Source organism: Anguilla anguilla, chromosome 6 (assembly GCF_013347855.1).
Source record: "Anguilla anguilla isolate fAngAng1 chromosome 6, fAngAng1.pri, whole genome shotgun sequence".
NCBI classification, from domain to species: Eukaryota; Metazoa; Chordata; class Actinopteri; order Anguilliformes; family Anguillidae; genus Anguilla; species Anguilla anguilla.
The window spans coordinates 54,989,027-55,013,692 of NC_049206.1; the positions used below are offsets into that span (position 1 = coordinate 54,989,027).

Consider the following 24,666-nt stretch of genomic DNA (forward strand, 5'->3'; position numbering starts at 1 on the left):
TAGCTGTATAAATCCTTATAATCTCCTTTTCATAATTTCGGATTGATGCGCGGTGGCAATGAGGTGGCGTGTATACTGGATGTTAATAAACGGTTGCTGTTGCATAGGCTACATGCAGATTAAACATTATTTAAATCAGTGGGTCAGTCTCTCACGGATTAACACAGGGATGGACTGAGGAAAATTTAGAGTTCATGCTAACTCATGATGACGCACCGCTCTTTAAAATCTAAACTTATCTTATATATTTTTATTTATTTATGTATTGTCTCATGTTTCGGTGGGTCTGTCGTCGTGTTATTCAGATAAATGATTGGGACGAACCAATCATTACAGAAAACACAGTTTGAAACAGTAAATCAGTTATGCAAATGAAAAACCTACATGAGCAATCAATCGCTTGCCCTACAATTCAAACGCCAAAAATGAAGTGCAGAGAGTTATTAAATAACTGAGTCTCACAGCGAGATAACCGACAGGGAGAATGAATCTGCTAATTCTGCGCAAGCACTGTGTTCCTTCCCGGATACTGACTAACTGCATAAACAAGCAGCCAGCGCTGAAAAATCGTCGGTGACGTCGGACGACTGTATCCGCCCCGTGCTCAGTCAGTGCTCGCGGGTTGCTGCAGAGAGAGTGAAGAAACCTGGACGACCAGAGACGAAATTTCAATCTTCAATACAACATCGCTATGGGATTTCTTCCTTTCTTCCAGAACGAAGCTCTCATCCCGTACTATCTAAAACCCGTGCATTTCGTGACAGTGACTTTAAAAAACTGCCGGTGGAAGAAATACCAGTTTTAGATTAGGCGAGCAATAGGCTAGTAATTGTAATATGGGTGTCCTCTTGAGGGAGATGCCGCCTATCAACCAGGATGCTTCATTAGCTCAGTTATAGAAATGGGCCGATTTTAAGCTACATTAATCATATTGGAACATGCTTGGGAAAATGTCAGTGATCTATGTACCTCTGACGGTAAGACACGTTTTGTGTACGATTTTAATTATGTAACTGAATACAATTATTACTATACCCACATTGTATGCTCCCCCTCGTTTTTTGTTTCCCTATGAGCGATTTAAAGTGACAGTGTCTATTTTTTGCATTTGTTTTAAATTGGAATCTGAACATGACTTCGCATAGATGAGCGATGTGGGCGAGTCCCATTCGTTTGCAGAAATTTCACTGGGATTTTAATGTATTTCTTTCCTCATCAATTTCCAAACCTGAATTTACTAGAGAGAGAGAGAGAGAGAGAGAGAGAGGGAGAGAGAGAGAACAATGGAACAATCAGTTGTTTCATTTTTTATCTTCTGATTTTCTTTTGATAGGAATTACACTGTATGTTGTCTGCAGTAATAATGTCGTGCTTGTCTTCTGTAATAACTGTAAGGCCGTTCATGCATATGAATTGCCATCAGATGCTACCTGAAAAAAGTGTAAGGAATGCGGACAAAAACTGCACATGTTATGATGCAGGCCCATGGCTCTAGACTGCAGCATGATTTTATTCAGGTATATCACACGCTGAACAGGCAAACTATACCAAGATTTATTTTTGTTGCTATGAAAGATCACTGGAAAATACTGTTTTGAAACGAGGTATGGCATGTTTTATGCTGGTATGGAAAATATGTGTATTTTGCTCTCTGTAGTTAATGATAATGACTGCATTCCATGAAATGGATCGATATCATTAGCTCTTTTGTTTCTAATGAACAAAATAAATGTTGATTATTGATGTTTTTTAATTCAAATGGATACACTTGTATTACTTGCTTACCAAGGTCATATGATCATTCAGAAAATTGTAAATTTTATATTCTGTAAGCCAATTAGACTGTCCCCCCCCTCACAAAAATACCAAATAACCAAATAACAGTTCTCAACAGTATCCAACAGCAGCATCCAACAGATATGAACTCAAACCAAAATTCTAGAATGCACTACCTGTACTGAACTACTGCCAACTCTCCTGGATTAGCTGCCACTCAAAATACTAAATTATGTAAAATCTCTGTCTGTGAAACATTCTGAATATATTTGTTGCTGTCTTTGTTTCCAAGGTTAGTTCCCATATGTTTTCCATTCTCTGATTTAGTCCCTGCCTGCTGCAATACATTAATATACTTTTACACGTGAAAGACTAATCGAAACCCAAACAATAACCCCAGAAACGCAAACGTGAACATTAAAACACTAACCACACTATGATGTAATGGTGTTCCGGTAGCATGGTTGAAGGGAGAAGCTGAAGGGTGAATTAGCTGCTGAATTAACTAACAGAACCCCCCCACCGCCCCCCCGCCCCCCGCCCCCACCCTCATTTTGTGGACCGCGCAGTGTGTTTTTATTGTTAGCTTTGCACCGCTAAGAGGACAACCCCGCCAGACATTGTCAATGAATTACGCGCAACAGACTTCCAGGCACGGAATTTGAATTCGCTCATTGGAACTTGCAGTTGTTTACCAGGGTGGCACCTTGCAACAGGTGCTCCTCCGTTTGCTAACGAAGACAACGAAAACCCTTGTTCCGTCATCCATCTCTTGCGGAGATGGCTTTCAAAACTAGAACATGTTCTGAAATTCGCTGAGGTCATGCGAGAGGTTGGATTTGGTGAAAGGTCAGTGACCTTTGATCTAACATTGGTTGGTAATCACTGGTGTTCGATGGCAATTGAGCAGTTGTTGCTGAACGTTGGTAGACAGAGACATTGCTATGACTCTGCACATGTACTGTACAAGCAGCTATTTTAGGAGGATGCCAGGAAATGTAAAAATACACAAGCTAAATCACCGTCTGTCCTTCCCCAGCATCACATTTCAACAATAGTTTCATATACCCATTGTGTATTTTGCTTAAATTTGCTGATGTAGACAGTGTACTGAACCTTTGAAAAACAATGTTTCACCTCAGCACGTAACTGTTCTCAAGCATTACTGTTACACATTACTTTCAATATCAATAGCAATTATTGTTCAAGAAATATTCAACATGTTTTTTGCTTTATTTCTTAAATTTTGAATTTGTATTCTTGTTTGCGAGGCGATCACACCACATTGTTACACCACACTCCATCACTTTGGAAGGGTGCATGCTAGCAATTAGCCATGTAGCCTTTTGTGCTAGATGACTGCACATCTTGCTTTGCTGCCACACAGGCTGCAAGCACATGATTGGCCAGAGGAGTCGCTGTTGAGCAGTGTGAGTGGGAAATGACTGAAGCCTTCCTTCCTTGGTGACACTGTGGCCAATTAAGCCCTGTTCTGTGGAACTATGAGCCAATGTCAGCGCTGGCACAGTCACGACTCAGTATTGGACTGTGAGGTACATGACTGTACCTTACTTCACAAAAAAAAAAAAAACTCTTGTTTGGGAATATAGATATTAATAAATCAAAATGCACTGTATGATTTAGTTCATGAACAAAAGACTTTGAGGGAAAATCATGGAGTTTTTAGAACATCTTGTTCTTTCACTGGTGACTGGTACAGTTCTTCCGGACTGAAGTTTCTGTCTGTCCAATACTACAAGCCATGTCAAAAGGAAACCCAAAGGTGGACAAATTTTGGGGTGTAAAATTATATTTTATGTGTTCATTTCTAGTAGTACATTTCTTCATTGTACCATCTTGGACCTAATGCTGTAATGTGGTAAAGGCTGCAGTCAGATTTGCTGAGTCTTGAGAATCCCACAGGTGCGGTAGAATGCTGTATTGGCAGATTGGGGGCTGGGTTTCAGTCCGTCCTGTCCTCTTCATTTGTTTGCGATTGCATGTTAAAAAAAATACGCATTGTCTTGTTCTTGGTTTAAAAAAACTGAGCATTTGAATGCCATTGTGAATGAATTGCTGTTCTTTGATTTTGGCAATGTCAAGATGCATTTCAGGAATGGTGTGTGTGTATGTACGTGGGAGTTTGTGTGTAAGAGAGGAGTGGGATCTATGTTTCGGGTTATTGGTTAATTTAATATGCAGAATGAAATTATGTCTTCATAGTCTCCATGGGGACACAGAGTTCCTCCTGTTGTGTCATCGCTGCTAGACTTCAGAGAACTGTGCCTGGCAGATCCTTGTAACAGTGCATCTTCTTAGTGAAGCACACAAGCCAGCAGCAGACCCTGAACTGGCAGGAGAACCTCTAAACCATTATTCCTCAATATCAGCTCTATACCAAATCCTCAGCTCTATACCAAATCCTCAGCAATTTGGTGCCGTATTGAATGTCACCGAGTTACTTGTGTCAGTTAAAACTAATTCTCCTGTACAGACGCTTTTTGGCAGGATACTCACATGACATGTCTTGAGAGTTTTTACTGGGTTTCAACTCGGATACATCAAAAATGTGTATATTTGTTCCTGGGCATCATTGGAAATTTTCATGAACCAAAAGCTGTACCTTCATGTAGAGTAATTCTGAAAGCAGGGAATGAAACGCTTTTTTATTGAAAATGTGAACTGTGGTATTCTAGTGTAGGGAGACTCTCTACACTAGAGAGTTCTAGTGTAGATGGTACATTTTCAGGTTGCTAAATCTCAATACAAATTTCAGTGTTCCTCTATCTAATTCTTGGCATTTCAGCAATAAAGTTTCTGAACTGTTTCATTCTTGGTTTTCTGTTATTCATTCACTAAGGTCGCATAGCAAAGCGTATAGCTGTAGCAGTGAATTCAAAGAACTGACCTTATAAAACCCTGTTAAATAAGAGTAAAACAAATTTTTAACCCAGTTTTTTTAATTCAGTGTCCCATCATGCTTTGCGGTGTTGTTTGTGATGGCAGCTTTGTAGGAAAGCCCAACTTTGACTAATTGTTATTCATGTTTAGTAGAGTTGAGACACCCCCAGTGCTGAAAGTGTCACAATCACCTCACGAGGAACAAGCTGGGAGTAAGTTTAAATGGGATGGGGTGTACCGAGAATTTTAACACCATCAGGGATTATGGGTGACAAGGAGGGCTTTAAGTACTTGTTGTGGAGCGAAACCCTCATGGAAAATTAGAACATTGTAGCTTTCTGTTGCATACTGAAGGTATTGGAATCCATTGAAATTGCATAAATGTTTTCCTCTCCGATTTAAGAGAGCACTGTCCTCAGGAATTGATTCAGTGACATTTTGTTCTCTGTAAATATTGTAGGTTAATGCTTCCAACATAGTATGGGGGAGGTGTGTGTGGGGGGGAAGGGGGGGGGTGGGGTGGGTAACATGCACTTCAACCAAAAATGTAAGAAAACAGGCACGGTTGCAACCAGTCTCCATTATGAAAGGAAATGAAACAGGCTACCATTATGAAGCCATTTCTTTCTGGATGTGGATGTGAATGGTGTTCATGGGACTGATTGGGTTTATTTTGGGGATTGCTTTTCATTGCCACAGGACGCAATCAAGCTGTAAGCACTAACAAAAAAAAAAAAACCAATGTTCTGTTCTGTTGAAAGGCTGGGTTGACAGTAAAAGTCAAAAGAAGGTCATCTGCTGTCATCGGTCCTCTGCTTACACTGTAATGAAAATTTAATCTTGTTGATATTCAATTACGTTCTTTGATAAACGATAATATAATTAGTATGGTACTGACAAGCATAGCATGCAGAATACAACATGTACTGTATTATGAATTAATGAGTGTTCTGTCCAATGTCAATTTCGGAAGGAGCAGCATGATGAAAAAGTAATTGTCCAATCTGTTGTTTTTTTATAGACAAGTGATGTTTATAGAACCTTATTTGTGGAACTGAAGTGTAAATTAGTTCTGGCCCAAATGAGGTTGGTGCTTCAAGTTTACAATTGGTGATCGAGTAGTCCTAAAGACACTAACATGGAACATCGACAGAAAACAGACTGTTGAAAGTAAACCATGTAGATTCTGCAGTGTGGATTTATGTCTTTTAGTGCTCATGTACTGTACACAAAACAATCTGTGGTGTACTTAATATAGCATTTTGGAATATTGTAACCATTCAAATAAATTTCAAGCTTCAGATAAATCGGTTTTCCTGCGGCTATAACGTTTCCCTTTCTTTAGCTATCACATTCGTCACCTGTCTGGTGCCTGAGCTTTTGGTTATCAAACGGTTTTAGAGGAGCTTGTTCTGGTTTTAATCATTTTGGTCAGGTGAAACGCTGCTGATGTCTCAGCCTAATTATCTGTTTACAAATGTGATCTGTGGTGAATAGGAAATGGCATACCGTATGTGATGAAACCAGAGAGGATTGTGGGTATTAATGCTTGAAATGTGTAATGTTCCATTTTGTGGTGATGCCAATGTTTGAGTGGATCCTAGCATTATGGTTCTGATTGGTTGAGGGTTTCTTTTTATGTTTTGAAGATAAGAGAATCAGTTAAGGATACACAAATGCCTTCTGAAACATTTTATACTGTAAAATGGCTGATCTTCCTTTTTTAAAATGCAGAACTTCACCATTATAATTTTTAATCACATTTTGGGTGACTTTCCACCTGTAAGAACCAACCAAAACAATTTCCTGTGAAGCAGCATTGTGTAGAGTAATAAAACCGCCATCACTGGACCAAATGATTGAATGATGTGCTGTTAATGGCATCAGTAAGGCATTGTGGAGAAAAGAAGAAAAGAAAACAGACAAACATAGAGACGGATTTGACAAAACTATCCATCATGGGTGCATAACCTGAATTTACAGTTGCCATTTTTGAAAATGAGTGTGAATCATCCAATTTCTTTGTTTTTTTAATTTATTATTGTACAGTTTGAAAAATATATCTTGTCTTGCTTTGTATCAACTGCTCAACAAATAGATAAGTCATAAACATTTAAAAGATATTTCATTTCTCTGCCCAGAAATAGGCTTTGTCACTGGAACTCACCATGCTCAGTAAATCAGTAATCAATCACTATCAGTCACAATACAACCTCTGCCATCTCTGCTGTTACGTAGTGCTCCATTTTGTGAAGCTGACAGTGTTAGAGCTTGTGTGTAGTCCATGCCAATGCCCAACGAGTCCATATTTTCCAGTGTAGCAATGAATAATCCCTCAAGAATATAAAATCACCTTCCAGAGAGGACACTGCTCTGTAAAAATGTTTAACAGTTTGTGTTTCTGAAGTTCTCCTCATTGTGACTACATTTCAGGAGCCTAATTATTTACTCAGAAAGAGCTTTTTTATATGAATTGTTTCCAACAAAGAGACAGTCTGTTTTCTTCGGGTTATTGCACTACAACAGCTGAACAACAATGTTGTTGTTGTTGTTGTTGGTTTTTTTTTTCTTTTTTTCCCCCTTTTTGTAGCTGCTGCTCGCGCTCGTCGGCGACGTCCCTGCCCAGGCGGCGGCCCTCGGCGGCGCCAACGAGTCGCTCTCCGCCCTCCAGTACCGCCACACCGACCCCGAAACCGGCGGGCAGCTGATGTGCGACAAGTGCCCGGCGGGCACCTACGTGTCCCGGCACTGCACCGGGACGGCCGTGCGGGAGTGCAGCCGCTGCCCCGACGGGGGCTTCACGCGCCGGGAGAACGGGATGGACAAGTGCCACCGCTGCAGGCCGCCGTGCGCCCCGCCCTTCGCGGAGAAGGAGGCGTGCACGGCCTCCACGGACCGCGAGTGCGCCTGCCCGCCGGGCACCTTCGCCAGCCAGACCGGGTGCAGGCCGCACTCCCCGTGCGGCAGGGGGTCGGGGGTGAGGAGGCCGGGCGGCGAGTCGGAGGACGTCAAGTGCAGGCCGTGCGTGCGGGGTTCTTTCTCGGACACGTCCTCCACCGTGGACAAGTGCAGGCCCCACACCGACTGCCTGGCCCTGGGCCTGGTGCTCACGGTCCGGGGCACGAAGGAATCAGACAACACCTGCGGGCCCCCGCCCGCCGCCGGCCCCGCCCCGCCCTCAACCCTGCCCCCGACCCCGCCCTCGAACCCGGAGCCGTCCGAGCCGGCCGAGGCTTCCTTAGCAGTTGTGACGTATGAAGGTAACCGTGAGCAACGGCAGCTGTGCACTAAGAGAAATGATTATTGCTGTTTTTACCACACACATGGCCAAATGTCTGGTAATTAAATATTAATTAAAAATTCGTAATTAATTAAATTATAAATTACATTTTTTGATTACCTGAACTTTGGGGGGAAACAATTTCCCACTTAATTTCCCACTAGTTTTTTTCCGCCAAAACCCAACAGAACATGTAAATCAAAGTTGTCAACCGTGGTTCACAGAATACTGAAGGGCAGTGTGGGCTTTCCAACGTCCAGTGTTAATTCAGCACTGACAGAGTACATATGAGTCCAACAGGGACCATACATACTCTGTGAGGGTTGATTTATCATTATCTTACTGTGTAGTTTTTTTTTTTTCTTTGAAAATTGGAAAAGCTCAACTACTTAAAACTTTTGTCTTTTATCATGGTTTCGTACTTGCGAAAGGAAGGCAAATGTTCTGGGAGCCTTACGTATGGAGACTGAACAGTGTGGTATTTGTATGTGGCGATTGTTTGCATTCTCAGCCAAGGCTTATGTAACCGTCTGTGGTTATTGCCAACACCCAGAGATATTTCATAGACAAAAGCACTTATTGTTGCTAAATTACTATAAGAGCATAATTGCTTGTTTACAGTGAAACACAGGCACAATATAAAACTATTATTAACGATAACAAACAAATTACCATTTAAAAATTTTATATGTTCATGGGCTCAGCTGTTAGAGTGAATTAGCTGAATGACGTTGCCATTTTTTACTGATGAATTCATGCATATGTGAAGCTACCGAACATGACTCTCTTTAGATTACTGTTAATCTCAATGAATTCATTTACATTTTCTTCAGTTTGATGCTCAGACAAATGAGTACTTTTTGGCGCCGACGGCTTCCATGACGACGAAAATGTAAATAAAGCTATAGGAGCGGCGTAGAACAGCATTTTTGCTAGCGCTGTGCAGTTAACATGGTTACCCTGCTCTGTCTCAACAGCCCTAAAACAGGTCATTAGCTCCACTGGTATTTATGTTAGCCAGCGACTGACTGTCGCTCACCCGGCTGGAATTGTTCGTACAAATTAGGCCTTTCTTTCAGTCGGACAGACGAGAGGGCGTGACATGCTCCGTGTGGATCTCTCAGTGCTGGAGTTTCCATTGAATCCCTTTCTCAATGGTATCACTGAGTGCAATGCACAAAGCCAGCTAACTGTTAAAAAAAGAGGCCTAGTTTTGAAAGACTATACTTGAAAAGCTACTGTTCTTTTTGTGAGTTCTGACATCACTGATTGCTGTTTGGAGTACTTAAGTACAGTAATATTTTTTTGCGGTTAATATGTCAGAATTGTTAAATCATTAAAGGGGAAAAATAATAGTTACTTCATGTTTTGACACATGTAAAATATGTATTGTTTCACTGTACTGAGGCAACGGGGAACACCAGTCAGGCAGTTTTCAGTGGCTGGTAGCCATCTAGTGGTGGAACCGTGGTACTGTCATTACCTTGGGGGAGTCATTCAGTCTGTCACCCATTACATTACATTACATTACAGGCATTTGGCAGACGCTCTTATCCAGAGCGACGTACAACAAAGTGTATAACCATAACCAGGAACAAGTATGACGAAACCCCTAGAGAGAAGTACCGGTCCAAGTACAGGGAACAACCGCATAGTTCAACCTGGACCCTGGTGGTTAAACTGATTAACACTAACAACGAGAACGGCAACAACGCAATCTATGGAAAAATAAAAATAAATAAAAATACAAGTAGTCGTTAAGACTGGCGCATCAACTAAGTCACCCCAGGTGAGAGAGTGAGGGACACTTCCATCTCTAGGATTGTTGTTTGATCGTAGCTGAAAAGATGCTGGATATGAGCAGTCAAATTCCCACATTGCATGTGTGATTATGAAGTCAGCTGGCATAGAGAAACGTGGGGGGTTTTCACTGACTCTTGCCAGCTCAATAGAGGATTCAATTTTTTGTTTCTTCTTTCTGTTTTGCTGTCTGGGTTAAACCATCTTTGGTCTGAACTGACATCTCATTTCTCTCTCTCTCCTGGTCTCTTTGTGTGTGTGCTTGTGCGTGTGTGTGTGTGTGTGTGTCCGTGTTGGGGTCAGACACCATTGACTTCACATCAGTTGTCAAGGACTCAGAGCTGTCGCTGAGCAGCAAAGGAACTTTCCCAAGCAACACAGACAGTGGCACAGTAGACTTGACCAACATGGCCGCCGCCATCGCCGCCGCCGCCGCCACTGCCGCCGCCGAACCCGAACCCGCCGCCGACCCCCTGTGGACGCAAGGCGAGCACGCCCGCGACCGCCAGAGCGGGCCGCCGGACGGCAAGCAGGCGGCGGGCCCCCCGCCGGAGGGCAGGCCCCAGAGCGCCCCCTACAGGCCCACCCGCAGGGGCTCCCCCAGGCCGAGCGCGCACAAGCGCTTTGACATCAACGAGCACCTGCCCTGGATGATCGTGCTGCTGCTGCTGCTGGTGCTGGTGGTGATCGTGGTGTGCAGCGTGAAGAGGAGCTCGCGGACGCTGAAGAAGGGCCCCCGCCAGGACCCCAGCAGCATCGTGGAGAAGGCCATCCAGAAGAAGCCCGCCGCCCCCACGCACGCCAAAGAGAGGTGGACCTACTACTCCAATGGCCAGGGTGAGTGCCCACCGTCCCCGTGCAGGAACAAAAAAAGACCGTCCCCCCCAGGGCTGTGTCTGTGCTATTCTGCCATTTAGCCAGCGGCCTCGTTTATCTACAGCTCAGACATAACCTTTCCTCTGACTGTAATACACTGTGTAGAAGAACATTCATCCATCCATCCATTATCTATACCCGCTTATCCTGGCCAGGGTCGCAGGGGTGTAGAAGAACATTTCAAATGTAATCTGGTCCCGAATTTGTAAAGCAGCTCAGAGCAGAAATACTGATCTAGGTTTAGTTCAACCATTTTTTTTTTTTGGCTCATAAAGGTTAGGATATTGACAGAGGAAACCCGATTCTCCTGCCTGGCAGTGCTTCGTGACTACGCTCCACTGATATTACACCAGGTGGTATGCGCTGGGGGATCTACAGTTCGGATCTCCATTCACAGACTTGGCGTCAGTGCAGTACAATAAGGAACTGGTCTGGTAACTTGAAGGTCACAGGTTCGATTCCTGGGCAGAACACTGCCGTTGTACGCTTGAGCAAGGTACAGCCTGCATTGCTTCAGTGTATATCGATCTGTATAAATGGACGCAATGTAAATGCTATATGAAAAGTCGCTCGGGTTTGTGTAAATCGCTCTGGATAAGAGCATCTGCTAAATGCCTGTAATGTAATGTAATGTATTGTAATGAAATGCAATGTAATGCATCACTGCACTGGCTGTGGGAGGAGCCGTGTGGCGCCGGCTAGCCTCACAGAGAAGGCTCTCGCTTGGTCTGAGGCTTTTGGGATTTGGCCCCCTTAACTGCGGTGACCTCTGCGTATGTCAAACTGGGATTAGACCAGTGGCTGATATTCAGTTAGCGTAATCTTCAGTGTGGCAGAATGGGAGAGATCAGCTCTGTTCATCCTACACGTGTAATTCTACCCAGCATCATACCCATTCTGCCTAAACGAACACGGTTCTCTGGAGAACGTGGAACAGCTACAAGAGGCAGCGGCCTGGTCTTTGGATGCTCCCACATCTACAGGTCCCAGACTGTACTGTCGGACCGGCAGGGTGCTTTCCCGCAGCATCTGTGAGCCGATCGCCATGGCAAAGGGGGGGGGGGGGGGGGGGGGGGGGAGGGTGGTTGCTGCTAGGTTACTGCAGCAAAGCCCCACTACTCCAGCAGGAGACTGCGCCTCGCTGTCAGCCTCAGATATCCGGTTGTGAGTTCCAACCCTGTGCAGTTTGAACCAGATTATACCGGTTCTGTGGCTCGAGAGTCGCTCAGGTTTATCATCAGACACTTGCTCTTGTGTGGAACTAGGCAGGGAGGGGGGGTGGGGGGGTGGACTGGGCGGTGCCTCACATAGTCGGGCAGTTTGTCAGTCTTGGTGTCCGGGTTTCCTGTGAAATGAAGAACTGAGATCACTACAATGGTTGCTACGCAAGTTCAAAGGGGATGTTCAAAGGGGATAGTGAGCTTTATAAACGCTTACTCACAGTCCAGACAAGATGTTTCCTGGAACCTGCTCTTTAAGAAATAATCGTCACTCAAACTTTACCATTCTGGTTGTATCTTGTTTTGTGAGTGTGCCAGAAATAGCTTTTTATTTAAAGTTCAGCCAATAGCAGTGGCTTGTATTTTAAACTTCAGACTGCAGGTAATTTAAGTACTTGTCAACTCCCTTTGGAAATGATGATATAAAGTAAGGATGGTAATATGATTATTTTAATAATTTTACAAATGTTCATTTAAACCTCCGATATGTATCTAGGCAACTGGCTTGCAAATAACCTAGGCTTATCTGTTCACCAACAAAAACCCACGGCCATAGAAAGACAACATGATCTCTCCATCAATTACTGTTATCAAAATCTCTTTGTAAGATTAATCTTTGGAGGCTTTCCATTAACATAAAAAACATCATTTCTTTTTACGGTTTTGTTTGTCTCCCCTTTTCCCCTCATAGTTAATTTAGCTGTTTTTAGACATCAAAGTAGCAGTGCATTTATTGAGTGTTTTTTCACAGAGGTTGTCAAACTGACATAGCGCGCAACTATGGTAGAATTTACGCAGCTATTTACTGCAAACACGAAACAAAACGATTCCCGTAATTAATTCAAGGTGCATAATTAGCTACCCTGAGGGCGAGCACACGCGTTTACTAGCCCACCTAAAGCCAGGGTAATGAACGACGTGGCACGAGAAACATATATAAAGAATAGAATGGCAAAAACATAAATTACGAATTCTTTCAAACGGGGCCAGGAAGCACCTTGAACGATAAACAGAACGTACATAACCTGAGATCAAAGGAAAACAAACCACCCTGTGAGGCTCATTGTTTGCAATTCCCACGGTGGTACTCCATGGTGGTTATTATCTGTGAAAACACATATATTCTCAGAAACGGGGTGGTCTCTGAATTTTTCAGTTAAAAGCATTGGTGCTTTTTTTGGGAATGCGTTATGTTGGTTGTGTCTTGCAGTAAGCTTTGTCGGTTGTAGACAACCAAAATTTTGCACCACATTCATGAGCATAGGTTTGGGGGTAGACATATGAATTAATTGCTAGGCTAACTAGTATAGCTACTTTACGTTCGACTACATGAGACTAGGTGATCCAGCAGTGTGTCTCCCCAACGTTTAAATGAAACATACACCTATTCCCACATTTACATAGAGAGCACTGTCTGATTCCTCATAAAACTGTCCATCATGTGGCTGACTAAGAGCAGTGCCGTTATGAAAAAACATTTCACCAATCCTGATTAATATGGACTACAACAACAAACAACAGTCTCCTTCCAGATTTCTCAGATACATAGGCTTAGGATGTTGATGTGAAAAGCACATGATATGAAAAGCAGAATAATAATAATTAATTGGCTGGTAATTGAAACAAAAAAAACTGCTTTCCAACGAGGCCAGATGAATTAAGCTGGTAATCCGACCTCACCACCTGCTGCTCTGTGTGCCATTTCCCTGCTGCAGATGGATGACCTGAGCTATAAACAAGGATCAACATTTCCTCACAGTTCAGACAGTCAGTGGATGCCTCCCTAGAACTTGCACTTGCGCAAAAAGAAACTACAGTAGCTTACACTTTGGTAGTAATGTTGGATCAATTTTGATGAGGTTTGCATTTAAATTTTTGGAAATAGTGGTGGCTTTTAAAATCTTTTTTTTTTTGTACTTTAAAACTTCCAATGTCCAAATTATGTAATTGCAACCTAATGGTCTATATTTAGTGCAGCTTATTTGCATGTATCATGTTTCATCAGCACAGAGCACCCATTTTTCCTAAGCCTACAGGAATACAGAATGAATTACGAAAATGGAGGGGAAAAAAATTCTGGCTTATCTTAAGGCCATTTGGCTGCGCCAACTTGATCCTGTTTCATCTGGTTTTTCTGCCTCGTGTGTGTTCTTCAGATGAAAATCTATTGGCTGAGCACATTAGGGTGAGCCTCCTGTAGAAAGGCCCAAACGGGGCGCCCTGCCAGCAGCTGTATAGAGAAAAACGTTTGTTCTGCAGATCATGGCAGTGTGCTTTAACATTTTAACCCGTTCCACGGCCAGTGCAAACTGATGCATTGTAACGTAAGAGCGGTCGCCCATTTTCTGTCTCCACGGCTGCGGCTGCTCTGTCTCTTTTTCATCTTCGGCTAGTCACTTGAATGTAAGTCTTCTGTTACATTTCAGAACATACTGTATGGCAGATGTCAAAAATATTTCTAATAGATCCACAAAAAAAAAAAAACACTTTTCTGTTGCTATTAGAAAAATGATAACGACGGACAGTCATGAGCAGCTCAACCGTTAACTAACGAGCAGCCGTTTTGTGACCCCCTTTTCCCTCCCGGCTCTGCATGTGCAATGGATGCTGGGAAATGACTGAATGCGGCATTGCAGTCATAATCAATTTGCATGTAGGTCAACAAATCAAACAGTACAGGGATGTTATTCCCACTGGTTCTTAAACTTTTTTAATATCAGGACCCAAATTATAAATACTTTGTAATATCAGGACCCAAATTAGAAATACTTTTTAATACCAGGACCAAAATTATAAATACTTTTATATTTCAGAACCAAAATTATAAATACTATTAAAAATCTGGACCCAATTTATAACCACTTTTTAATATCAGGACCCAAATTAGAAATACTTTGTAATATCAGGACCCAAATTAGAAATACTTTGTAATATCAGGACTGAAATTAGAAATACTTTTTAATATCTGGACCCAAATTATAACCACTTTTTAATATCAGGACCGAAATGAGAAATGTAGTACCTTTTAGGGACCCGTCAAATACAAATACCAGCTTGGCCTAGTGGGCTACACACTCATTCTGGGACCCTCCTCATATTACATTACATTATTACATTACAGGCATTTGGCAGACGCTCTTATCCAGAGCGACGTACAACACAGTGTATATCCATAACCAGGAACAAGTATGACGAAACCCCTAGAGAGAAGTACCGGTCCAAGTGCAGGGAACAACCGCATAGTTCAACTTGGACCCTGAAGGTTAAACTGATTAACACTAAACAACGAGAACAGCAACAACGCAGTCTATGGAAAAAATACAACCAGTAGTTTAAGACAGATAAACTAAGTCACCACATATGCTCCCATGACCCATTTTTGGGTCTCGACCCAAAAAACACTCCTGCTATTTATCACTTTGTAAGTCAAGAATAAAAAACGAATTATAATGTCACCATGTAATGTTACCCTGAGTGATACAATAACACCTTTAAGCACATTCAATTTTAATTCATAATAGTTGGATAATATTCTTGGGAAATGCTGTGTGAAAGTAGCAAATTATCTTTACTTTTTTTAAAATGTGAAACTGCTATTTGTGTTTCTGACTGCGGCAAAAATATAACAAGTAGAAAATATATGGTGATTACCAGTAGTGCTAACGCACTGCATAGACAGCTTGACTGAATGTGTAAAGATGTCATTTTGCCGGCGAGATATTTCATCAGAAGCATCTCTGCTATTTACCCTCATGGGGTCACCGTGTGGCAGGTCTCCCGAAATTCAGCCAGGAGGCTGTGGTGTAGAATATCCTCAAGCGAATATTCTGAATGCCAGTGGAAGCGTGACAAGTGGATCTGCATCTGTTTAGTCACGTTACAATAAACAACCCAACCACCCAACAACAGCACTATCGGGGCAAGCGTTCTTTAAACTGAAAATAAGCCTGCACAAAATAAAAAAATGTTTTTCAAGAAAACAATGTGTATGTAGAAATTACACCTTTTGTTCAAATACCTGTCATACTATTGCTTTTACAATATGTATTTACTAAATAGTCTATGCCAATAATTTCAGAAAAGAGAAGTATTGTGATATAGGTATGAATTATGATCACATTTGCCTTTAGAAGTGAGACAATGATATGTATGCGAAGGGCCCTGCTTCAAAAAGAGAACACACCGGATCGGCGGAAAAACAAAGTATTTAGTTACGCCCCTGTTCAAATTTGTAATGCTCCAGAGTACACATGTCCCGGAGGCACTGATGGTCAAAAGCACGTGACCATTCGACCTATTTATAGCGTAAACATCATAAAGCAATCCTGTATAGAAATACCTCTTTGCTGTGTATAATAGAAGCACGAAAGCTAGGCTCCAGAAAGGCTTTCTTAGCCATTGTAGTAACGCAGCACAGGCCACTGTAACCTCATCTATGGCTTTCAGCATTGAAATAAAAGCCTCTGGATGTCATCAGCAACAGACAGTCCCAGATTGGAAACCCCCCAAAGGAGGATTGGCAGCACTTCAGAGCGAAAAGTCCCCAGTTTCCCCTCCAAAAGTTGCATCCAAAATTAGTTCATCAGAAGGGACAGGGCAGGATGTCACTCAGAGGGAAATTTACCTATTTTTTCTTATCGTTCTTTCGTAACTCTTGCTATTTTTGATGGTGCTTGGTCAAGAAAATATGGCCGAGCCAACAGGTCAATAAGGGAACTCGAGTTAAATGATTAACTTGGCTGGAAATGTCAACTTTGAGTAACATGTAAGATGACCCCAGTGCCGCCGTCTGCCATGTGGTGGTTATTGCCCAAAAGCCATCTTAAGTTTCTTCCTTGTGCTACACCGTATTTATAGACGATACCGTTGTGGTTATATTACTACAGGCGTGGATATCCTGAAGCTGGTGGCCGCACAGATCGGCAGCCAGTGGATCGAGATGTACCAGTACCTGGCCAACGCCACCGAGCGCGAGGTGGCGGCCTTCTCCAACGGCTACTCGGCGGACCACGAGCGGGCCTACGCCGCCTTCCAGCACTGGACCATCCGCGACGGCGACGCCAACCTGGCCAAGCTCATCGGCGCCCTGCACCGGCAGCGGCGCATCGACGTGGTGGAGAAGATCCGCTGCGTGATGGAAGACAATCCTCAGGTGAGCCGTCGATTCGCCTTCGCCGTCGCCGTCGTCGTTGTGCGCTTTTCACTTCCTCTCGGTCATCGAACGTTAAATAGGATATCGCGCAACCGTTACATGCTGAGTGGATACGCGGTATGCATGCGCATACACACGCACATACACACACACGCAGGTCCACATGCACATACACATACATACATACACACACACACACACACACGGACAAACACAAGCAGGCACATGCGTACACACACGGACACGCCTGCAGGCACTGACACATTCACACGTGTCTATGCTCACATATAGAAGCTGACACGTGAACACGCACACAACACACAACCATTTCCTGCAGGCACGCACACAGAAATATGCGACAAATGAAGGTGCCTGCAGGCAGGCATGCACACACAGTCGCAGACAGGCACACACACACACATATGCACACACACACACAAAGATATGCACACACAGGCATATGCAGAAGCAAACACATGCACACAGACAGACACACACACACACACGTGCCCAGTCGTTGGGCAGACATGGCACATGGGGGTGGATTGCGTTTCTGGTGGTGCGGTGGCTAATTCTGTCCTCATCCCTGAGTGCAAAGGTCAGGGACGAACAGGCAGGAAAGAGACGTGATCATTCATCATCTCCCACTAATGTTCATTACGTAACTATGTCCCCCATCTAGATGGCTATCTGGTTACATTTCTACATCCTCATCCCTTCAAGGTTAAATATTACCGCTAAATGGTTTTCGATCCTTATAATGGAGGCACAGTGACATCCACATAAATCTCCACAGTGCTGCATGGTACTTTTGCTTGTCTGCACCATTTAATAATTTCCTTACTTGAACAGTAACTGTAGACTCTTAGTTGATTGCTGTAAAGCTACCTGTACCCCAGGCTATCAATTATACTGTGAAGACAGCAAGTGCTTTCCAGAGAACAGGATGTGCTTTAGTTCTAGTCTCTGTATTATACCATATTAGATTTTACATACCCCCATTTTGACCCTCTTATTTTCATCTCAGGCAAGTGTTTTACTCTTCCTTGGCTTGGCTTTGGAGCAAGCATATATTGTTTGTGCCTATAAGTTGAACTCTGAAAATGAGATGTTTGAGGATCATTTTTTAAAACCGTAAACGCATAATTGACCATTCTGAATGCTGTAATTTTGGAAGTTGTCTTAGAGATTCTCTGTACTGTTGATGCTGCAAGCCACACGCTTTTAATGGGAGGTAATGGATGTATTGGAATTTTCTTCTGCAGGAAAAATATGCTTTTTCTCAGAATTCTCTCTGGCGACTTAACGGACACTTGAAACCATGGAGGAAACCACTCTCCATTTTGTATGTGGCAACAGTCTCATTTTACAGAAAGAATTATTCTTTCAAAAAGTCACCGGCTATTGAGTAAATTAGTGGGCTTCACTGAAAAAGTAATATAGACCAACTCTTCAGTATCAACCTCTTCAGATTGTGTCCTTGGTTCTGGATGTGGGCCCTGTGCAGTGGATCAATCTGGACCTATTTTTTTATTTTTATTTTTTCCGCTTTTTACTGTAATGTTAAATTACAGTAAAACATACGATTACGGACCTATTCGTGGCAAAAGCGCCATTTTAAAGAGCTTTAGTGTTTCTCCTCTGACCGAAAGCAGGAGCTCTGTTCACAGGCTGCTTTGCATCTTTGGCAGAAGGAGGAGGAGGGTCAGGATCTAGATTTAACAGAGCTCGCTTTGAGAAGCCCAAATGTGCGTAAAAGTACACGCCGCTCACGCATCAAAAATGCTCATCCTTGAACGGAGCTCTGATCAATTTAGGTCTCAGATTATGCAGTGAGCAGAGCAATTATGCAGTCACGCAGTGCGTTTCATTTAATTATAGCCTGAGTTCAGACTATCAGGACAATCCTCAAAAAAGATAATAAATAATAATTTAACGCATTATGTTAGCTGGGACAACAATTCATGTGGTGCCAATACTGACACTGATGGTGCTAAATCAACCCCATAAGCGCTGGAGGCTTATGGGGCTCATTATTTACAATGGGCTGCAAGAAGTGGTCAAAACCTTAAAAAGTCAGTTCCTTTCTTGTAAAGCAGCGGGCTTTCTTTTTTTTTAAATATGTTTTTTTTCCTTTATTTAATAGAACAGTGTAGAGAGGCAGGAAGAATTAGGAGGAGAGAGAGAGAGGGAGAGACATGCGACAAAGGTCGGCGGTTGGATTCAAACCGCCGACGTCGCGGCTCGCATTGAGCATGTGGTTAGCGCTCTGCGGGCTGCGCCACTAGAGGCCCCAGGCTGGGGGGGTCTTTCATTGCATGCATCTGGAAGTTGACATTTTGTGGAGCGAAGCCGGCGGCTCGGTCCATAAACCGGGTTTAGCGGCTGGGGAGGGGGACGTGGAGCAGTCCAAACCGGCTTGTTTACAGATTTTAAGAGAGGGCTTGGAGCCCATCGCCCCGCCTGGGTTATTTCGGTCCTGCCCCAGCCGCAGGTGTCCGGACCACAGGCGGCGGGAGGGCGATAATCTCTTTGGGATCTCCAGCTGATATGCTATGCTTTGGCTGTGCTCGTTTAAAAAAAAAAAAAACTGACGTCAGTGAGGGTTTGAAAGCACACAGGAGGTGTGGGGTGGGGGTGGGGGGGGGTTCACCCTCCTCTGTGTTAGACCAGGGCGGGGTACGTACCAAACTCAGAGACGGACATTGTGATATTGGGCCACAGCTTCAGTCTGGGGTCTCTTTTCTTCCACCCCAAAACCCACAGCCCAAGCCCCATCCCAGAGATTTCACACATTTTCGGATGGCTTCTCTGCTTATCGTCTCAGTCAGCCTGTTGGCCTGCGGGTGCTAAGAAAGTGGTCAGTGACTAACTGACTAATTCGCGCTCTGTAGCCAGATGGAAAGCTTCCGTTCACGTTCTTTATTTTTCTTTATATTTCTTATATTTCTCCCCCAAGCTCAGCTCACCAGACTTCCGTCTGATTTGCGCCTCCGGTCGGGGGCTTCTGTGTCATTAGCGATTTTTTGGCAGTTGCTCTACCTTTGGCTCGGCTACTTGCTTCACGAGTCACCGCTGACACACGGGAATTTCGGGATTCGTGACTGGGCTCGAATTTCCCCTGACTAATCCGCCGGTGGGTCCCACTGTCTTCTCATGCTCCACCATCGTCCCGGCAACTGTGATGACACATACCTTCTAGCAATCAATAGAACTGCAGGTTTTTGGGGCCAGTTCTATCTCTCTCATTCTCGCTTTCGATCCCCCCCTCTATCTCACCCTTTCTCTAGTTCACTTACCCCCTTTCTGATGGGGTGAGAGAGAGAGCTCTCAACCACAGCATTCTGGGTCAGATTGTGGGAGAATTTTCCCCGTGATACAGTGATATGTCTCACCATTGTTAGCATGTTCTAACCTTAATGAAATCTTATACTCCAGCTTTTATATAATAAGTGTGGGTTTCATAATCTCTCTTTCTGTCTCTCTCTCTTTTTATCTCTCTCACTCTCACGCACGCACACACACACACGCGGGCACAAACACAAAAATGCAAACACGAGATGAATACTTTCAGCATTTTTGCACAGCCAAATGTAAACATGATAAATCCACAGCCCTAAATTACCCTAAATAAACGAGCGAGCTGTCCTCCCCTGACTTTTCCCTCCCTCCCTCGCGAGTGTCCTCAAACATTATCTTATCGGGACACAAAGAAGCCATTTTGACTCCGCCGCGCGTTGCGTGACCAGCGCGCCGACGCGGACGAGGCCGGAGCGGAACGTGGGCGGTCGGTTCTGCCCCCTTGTGATGTCACAGAGGCCTTTGACCTCCGCCTCTTGCGCAAGGCCCTGACGCAGAACAGAGGAATCGGAAGGGGCTGTGGAGTGGGAGGTTCGAGGCTACGAGGTCGTCCGCCGTACGACGTCAACCCCGCCGCCTCACAAGGGATCCCCGTTGTCCCGTCGACACAATGAATTCGGGGCGAACCGCGCGCGCTCTCGGGCGTGACATCCCCCTCCAGTGATGCCGAATCCCTCCCCCTTCCCCTCTTTGTGTTTTTTCGCAGTTCGATCTGAACCAGCTGATGACCTCTGTGAATGTAACCCAATGCCTCAGCCCGAGCCACAAGCCTCTGGAGTCGCCAGGCGCTGCGGCGGCGGAGCGGTCCCCCGTGGACCGGACCAAGGGCTTCTTCGCCGACGAGGCGGAACCGCTGCTGCGCTGCGACTCCACCTCCAGCAAGGACTCCGCCCTCAGCAGAACCGGCTCTTTCATTACCAAAGGTGAGATCATGGCCCCGCCGTCCTGCCTTTACAGGAAGCTGGGGGGAGGGGGGGGGGGGGGGGGGGGGGGGGGGGGGGAGGGGCGGGAGGGGGTCTGAACTTCCCATCCCCCCCTCCAGCACACAATGGTGTTCTGTCATCCGCTACACTCTGTGCACTCTCAGTGTTGAATTCAATGGCCTGCACTCTAAGTAACCCCCTCTGAAACGTAATATACGAAAAATACATTGCGTAATATACGGGCGAATAAAACGTATTGCCAGTTTCATTTACTTTAATGTATTATTTTAAAGATAAACTATTTTGAAATATATTATTATGTTCTCATCTGTCTAATCAGAGAAAGTAACCCTCATTGAAATGCAATATACTGATAGTATCCTGAAATAAAATACGTACATTTCCAAGATATTTCAACACTGCCTAGTACATTGGCAAATATAAAAAATACTGCCAGTTTTAGATATGGCCATGTATTATATTAAAATACACTACTTTGAAATATGTTATCATTATATTTTGAAAGAAAAGTCACATATTGTACACAGTAAATTCCATTTTCTTAAGGGAAGCCACTGTCAACAATTCTGATGTTGAAAGCTCATATCAAGTCGGCTCATTATTAACACACCCTGCAGTGTTTTGCAGGTTGAACATAGTTGAGCAAGTAATTCTGCTATTAGATGATTTGAGTGTTTTGAATCTGTCATCTGTTTGTCATTTGCAGATGATCAGCTTCTGTCTAGCTTTGTGTACCAATTTTTTAACACCCCAAAGCTCTCGTAATCCTGTGTTTTAAGTATCTTCAAAATCCTGTTACAATGAATTTGTTATCTCGAGTGGATATTTTTGTAGTTACAACCTGGAAACAAAAGCTCTCCCAAGAAAGCCAGCATTCAAACTGTGTCAAATGACTGTTTGTGCAGCTGTATGCATTCTAATTTCAACATAAATTACCGGTTGTTAATAGAATGTCCAATTAGAACAGATGCAAAATCAAATTATGTATAGAACATTGGCGATTTTACTGCTTGTTAATTCTTCAATCTTTTTTAACCTAGACAAATCTATCTCAGAAATATCAATATTTTCAGAGTTTATACACTATGTAGTATCTGTGATGAGTCCCAGACGTGAGATGTAGCTCAAAAATCTCTCTCGCTGCTTTTTTTGATATTTTGTTTGATGCTGGACAAAAATTAATACAGTGTAGCTGTTTTGGCTTCAACAAGTCTTGGTATCTACTGCCCTCTAATGGATGCCTGGTGCATTTAATTTTAAAGTACCACAAAGCACTATTATGTATAAAGACACACGGGTGGTAAATGGACTGCATTTATATAGCGCTTTTATCCAAAGCGCTTTACAATTGATGCCTCTTAATCACCAGGACACTTAGGGGTTAGGTGTCTTGCTCAGGGACACTTCCACATGCCCAGGGTGGGGATCGAACCAGCAGCCCTCCGACTGCCAGACAACCGCTCTTACCTCCTGAGCTACGTCGCCCCAGATACACACACACACACACACGCACTGGGAGTACAGTGGACGTTTAAATAACAGTAAAGCAGTTTTTTTTAAGGGCTTCAGTTGGGTTTATGCAGCGCTTCCCCCTCCGCCTCTTCGCAGAGAAAAAGGACACGGTACTGCGGCAGGTTCGCCTGGACCCCTGCGACCTGCAGCCCATCTTCGACGACATGCTGCACATCCTGAACCCCGAGGAGCTGCTGGTCATCGAGCGGATCCCCCTGGCCGAGGACAAGCTGGACCGGCTGTTCGAGATCGCCGGGGTCAAGAGCCAGGAGGCCAGCCAGACGCTCCTGGACTCCGTGTACAGCCACCTGCCGGACCTGCTGTAGCGCAGGGAGACTCTTTCAGACCACTGTCCCCACACGCCGGCCAGGCAGTGGAGGGGGGGGGTGGGGGGGAGCTGGACCAGGGCAATGGGTTGGGGGGGTAAGGGGTTGTGGGGGGGGGGGGGGGTGAGGGGGAGCCGGACCAGGTCGAAGGGTTGGGGGGGGGTAAGGGGTGGGGGGGGGGGGGGGGCTGGAGTTGGACCAGGGCGATGGGTTGGGGGGGTTGGGGGGGATGGGGAGTGAGCCGGACTGGGGCGGAGGGCTGGGTGGGTAAAGGGGCAGGGGGGAGGTGGGTGCTATCTAGACGCCTGTAGCTGCTTCGCCACCGTGCACATGAATATGATGAAAACTCTTGCTTGCAAATCGCATCAATGTAGCATTGAAAAAGTGTGTCTCTTACGATCTGGAGCTTCGTGTCGGTGTGTTCTAAATCAGACACAGGTCTGTGTTCATGCTGTAATCACATGCACACATACACACATACCCACAGACGCTGATACACACACACGCACGCACACACGCACAAAACTAATGATATGTAATATAATTTATGCACTACTTTTATATTTAAAAACATCTTAACCTTATGGCATTCAGCCAACCGTGCTTCTATTGCCTATGTTTCAAGTGCTGTTAACTAACGTGTCACATTTATTTGTTTGTTTTTTTTTTGGTATCATATTAGTTATTATTTTCATGATCATCGTCATTGTACTTTCCGTGCTTTTTACCAGCTATGTTGAATATTATTTCATGGGCATTTAAAAGTACCCCAGCTAGGTACAACGAAACAATCTCACGTAAATGTGAGGTTCACATTCTGTGCTATCTACTTGAATTTGACTGTCTCACTTTGGGATTGTGGTATTTCATAAAAAAGAAAATGCAGTAAACACTTGCTTATTCCTTTAAAAGTATCCTTTAAAAGCACCAAAAAAAGAATAAAATCAAAGATCATTGTCTGCTGTACAGAGACTGAAGAGATATTTCACTGCTTGCTGTTGAGAACAGGGAATGTGTTTTTGTCGAGCTAAACATTATCAAGCTACTTTGGTGCTAGACTTGAAGAAAAAAAAACTCTGGCTGTACTGGCTTCCCAACATGGAATGATCTGATTGTGTTTTATGTACCTGGACCCTACGGGAAGAATGAATCCCTTGTCATTGCATTTGCTGGATTTTAATGAAGAGTCGCATATGCTTGTCCCATCGGGACTTGTAAGAGTGAACATGAAGTGAAATTGAAACATGAAGCTGATTGATGTCTGATCATTATTATTATTCCGGTGGCTGTTTTTAATACTTAACACTTGTAACCGACGAGTTTATTATTGTTACATGTTCAATCAAATTATTAAAGTTCAACCTTTGTCATAATACTTCCTGTCCTGGGTGTCATTTTCTTCGATTCGTCAAGTCAGTTGCAGTATGTGCTATGGCATGGGGCTGTGGTATCATTGTATTTAATGGGGTTTTTTTTCCACACCGGCACACTGCAGTGTCAAATCATTAGCTCTTCTCTG

General features: G+C 44.0%; 1 protein-coding gene across 1 annotated transcript; it reads left to right on the plus strand.

The window, feature by feature from the left end:
* The first annotated feature begins 556 nt into the window (after positions 1–556).
* On the plus strand, positions 557–23,221 carry tnfrsf21 (tumor necrosis factor receptor superfamily, member 21). The gene is made up of 6 exons (XM_035423264.1): positions 557–977; positions 7,268–7,937; positions 10,061–10,594; positions 16,740–17,005; positions 21,072–21,288; positions 22,918–23,221. Exons 1-6 carry the CDS (start codon positions 939–941, stop codon positions 23,145–23,147), a joined length of 1,956 nt encoding a protein of 651 aa, XP_035279155.1. The 5' UTR covers positions 557–938; the 3' UTR covers positions 23,148–23,221.
* The last annotated feature ends 1,445 nt before the right edge of the window (positions 23,222–24,666 follow it).

What these genes read in the sequence shown, in the direction of transcription:
- tnfrsf21 (XM_035423264.1), top strand. Translation starts at nt 939, where the DNA reads ATGCTTGGGAAAATGTCAGTGATCTATGTACCTCTGACG. An exon ending in TGATCTATGTACCTCTGACG is followed by an intron (nt 978 to 7,267) that starts GTAAGACACGTT and finishes CCCTTTTTGTAG; the next exon opens with CTGCTGCTCGCGCTCGTCGG. An exon ending in AGCAGTTGTGACGTATGAAG is followed by an intron (nt 7,938 to 10,060) that starts GTAACCGTGAGC and finishes TGTTGGGGTCAG; the next exon opens with ACACCATTGACTTCACATCA.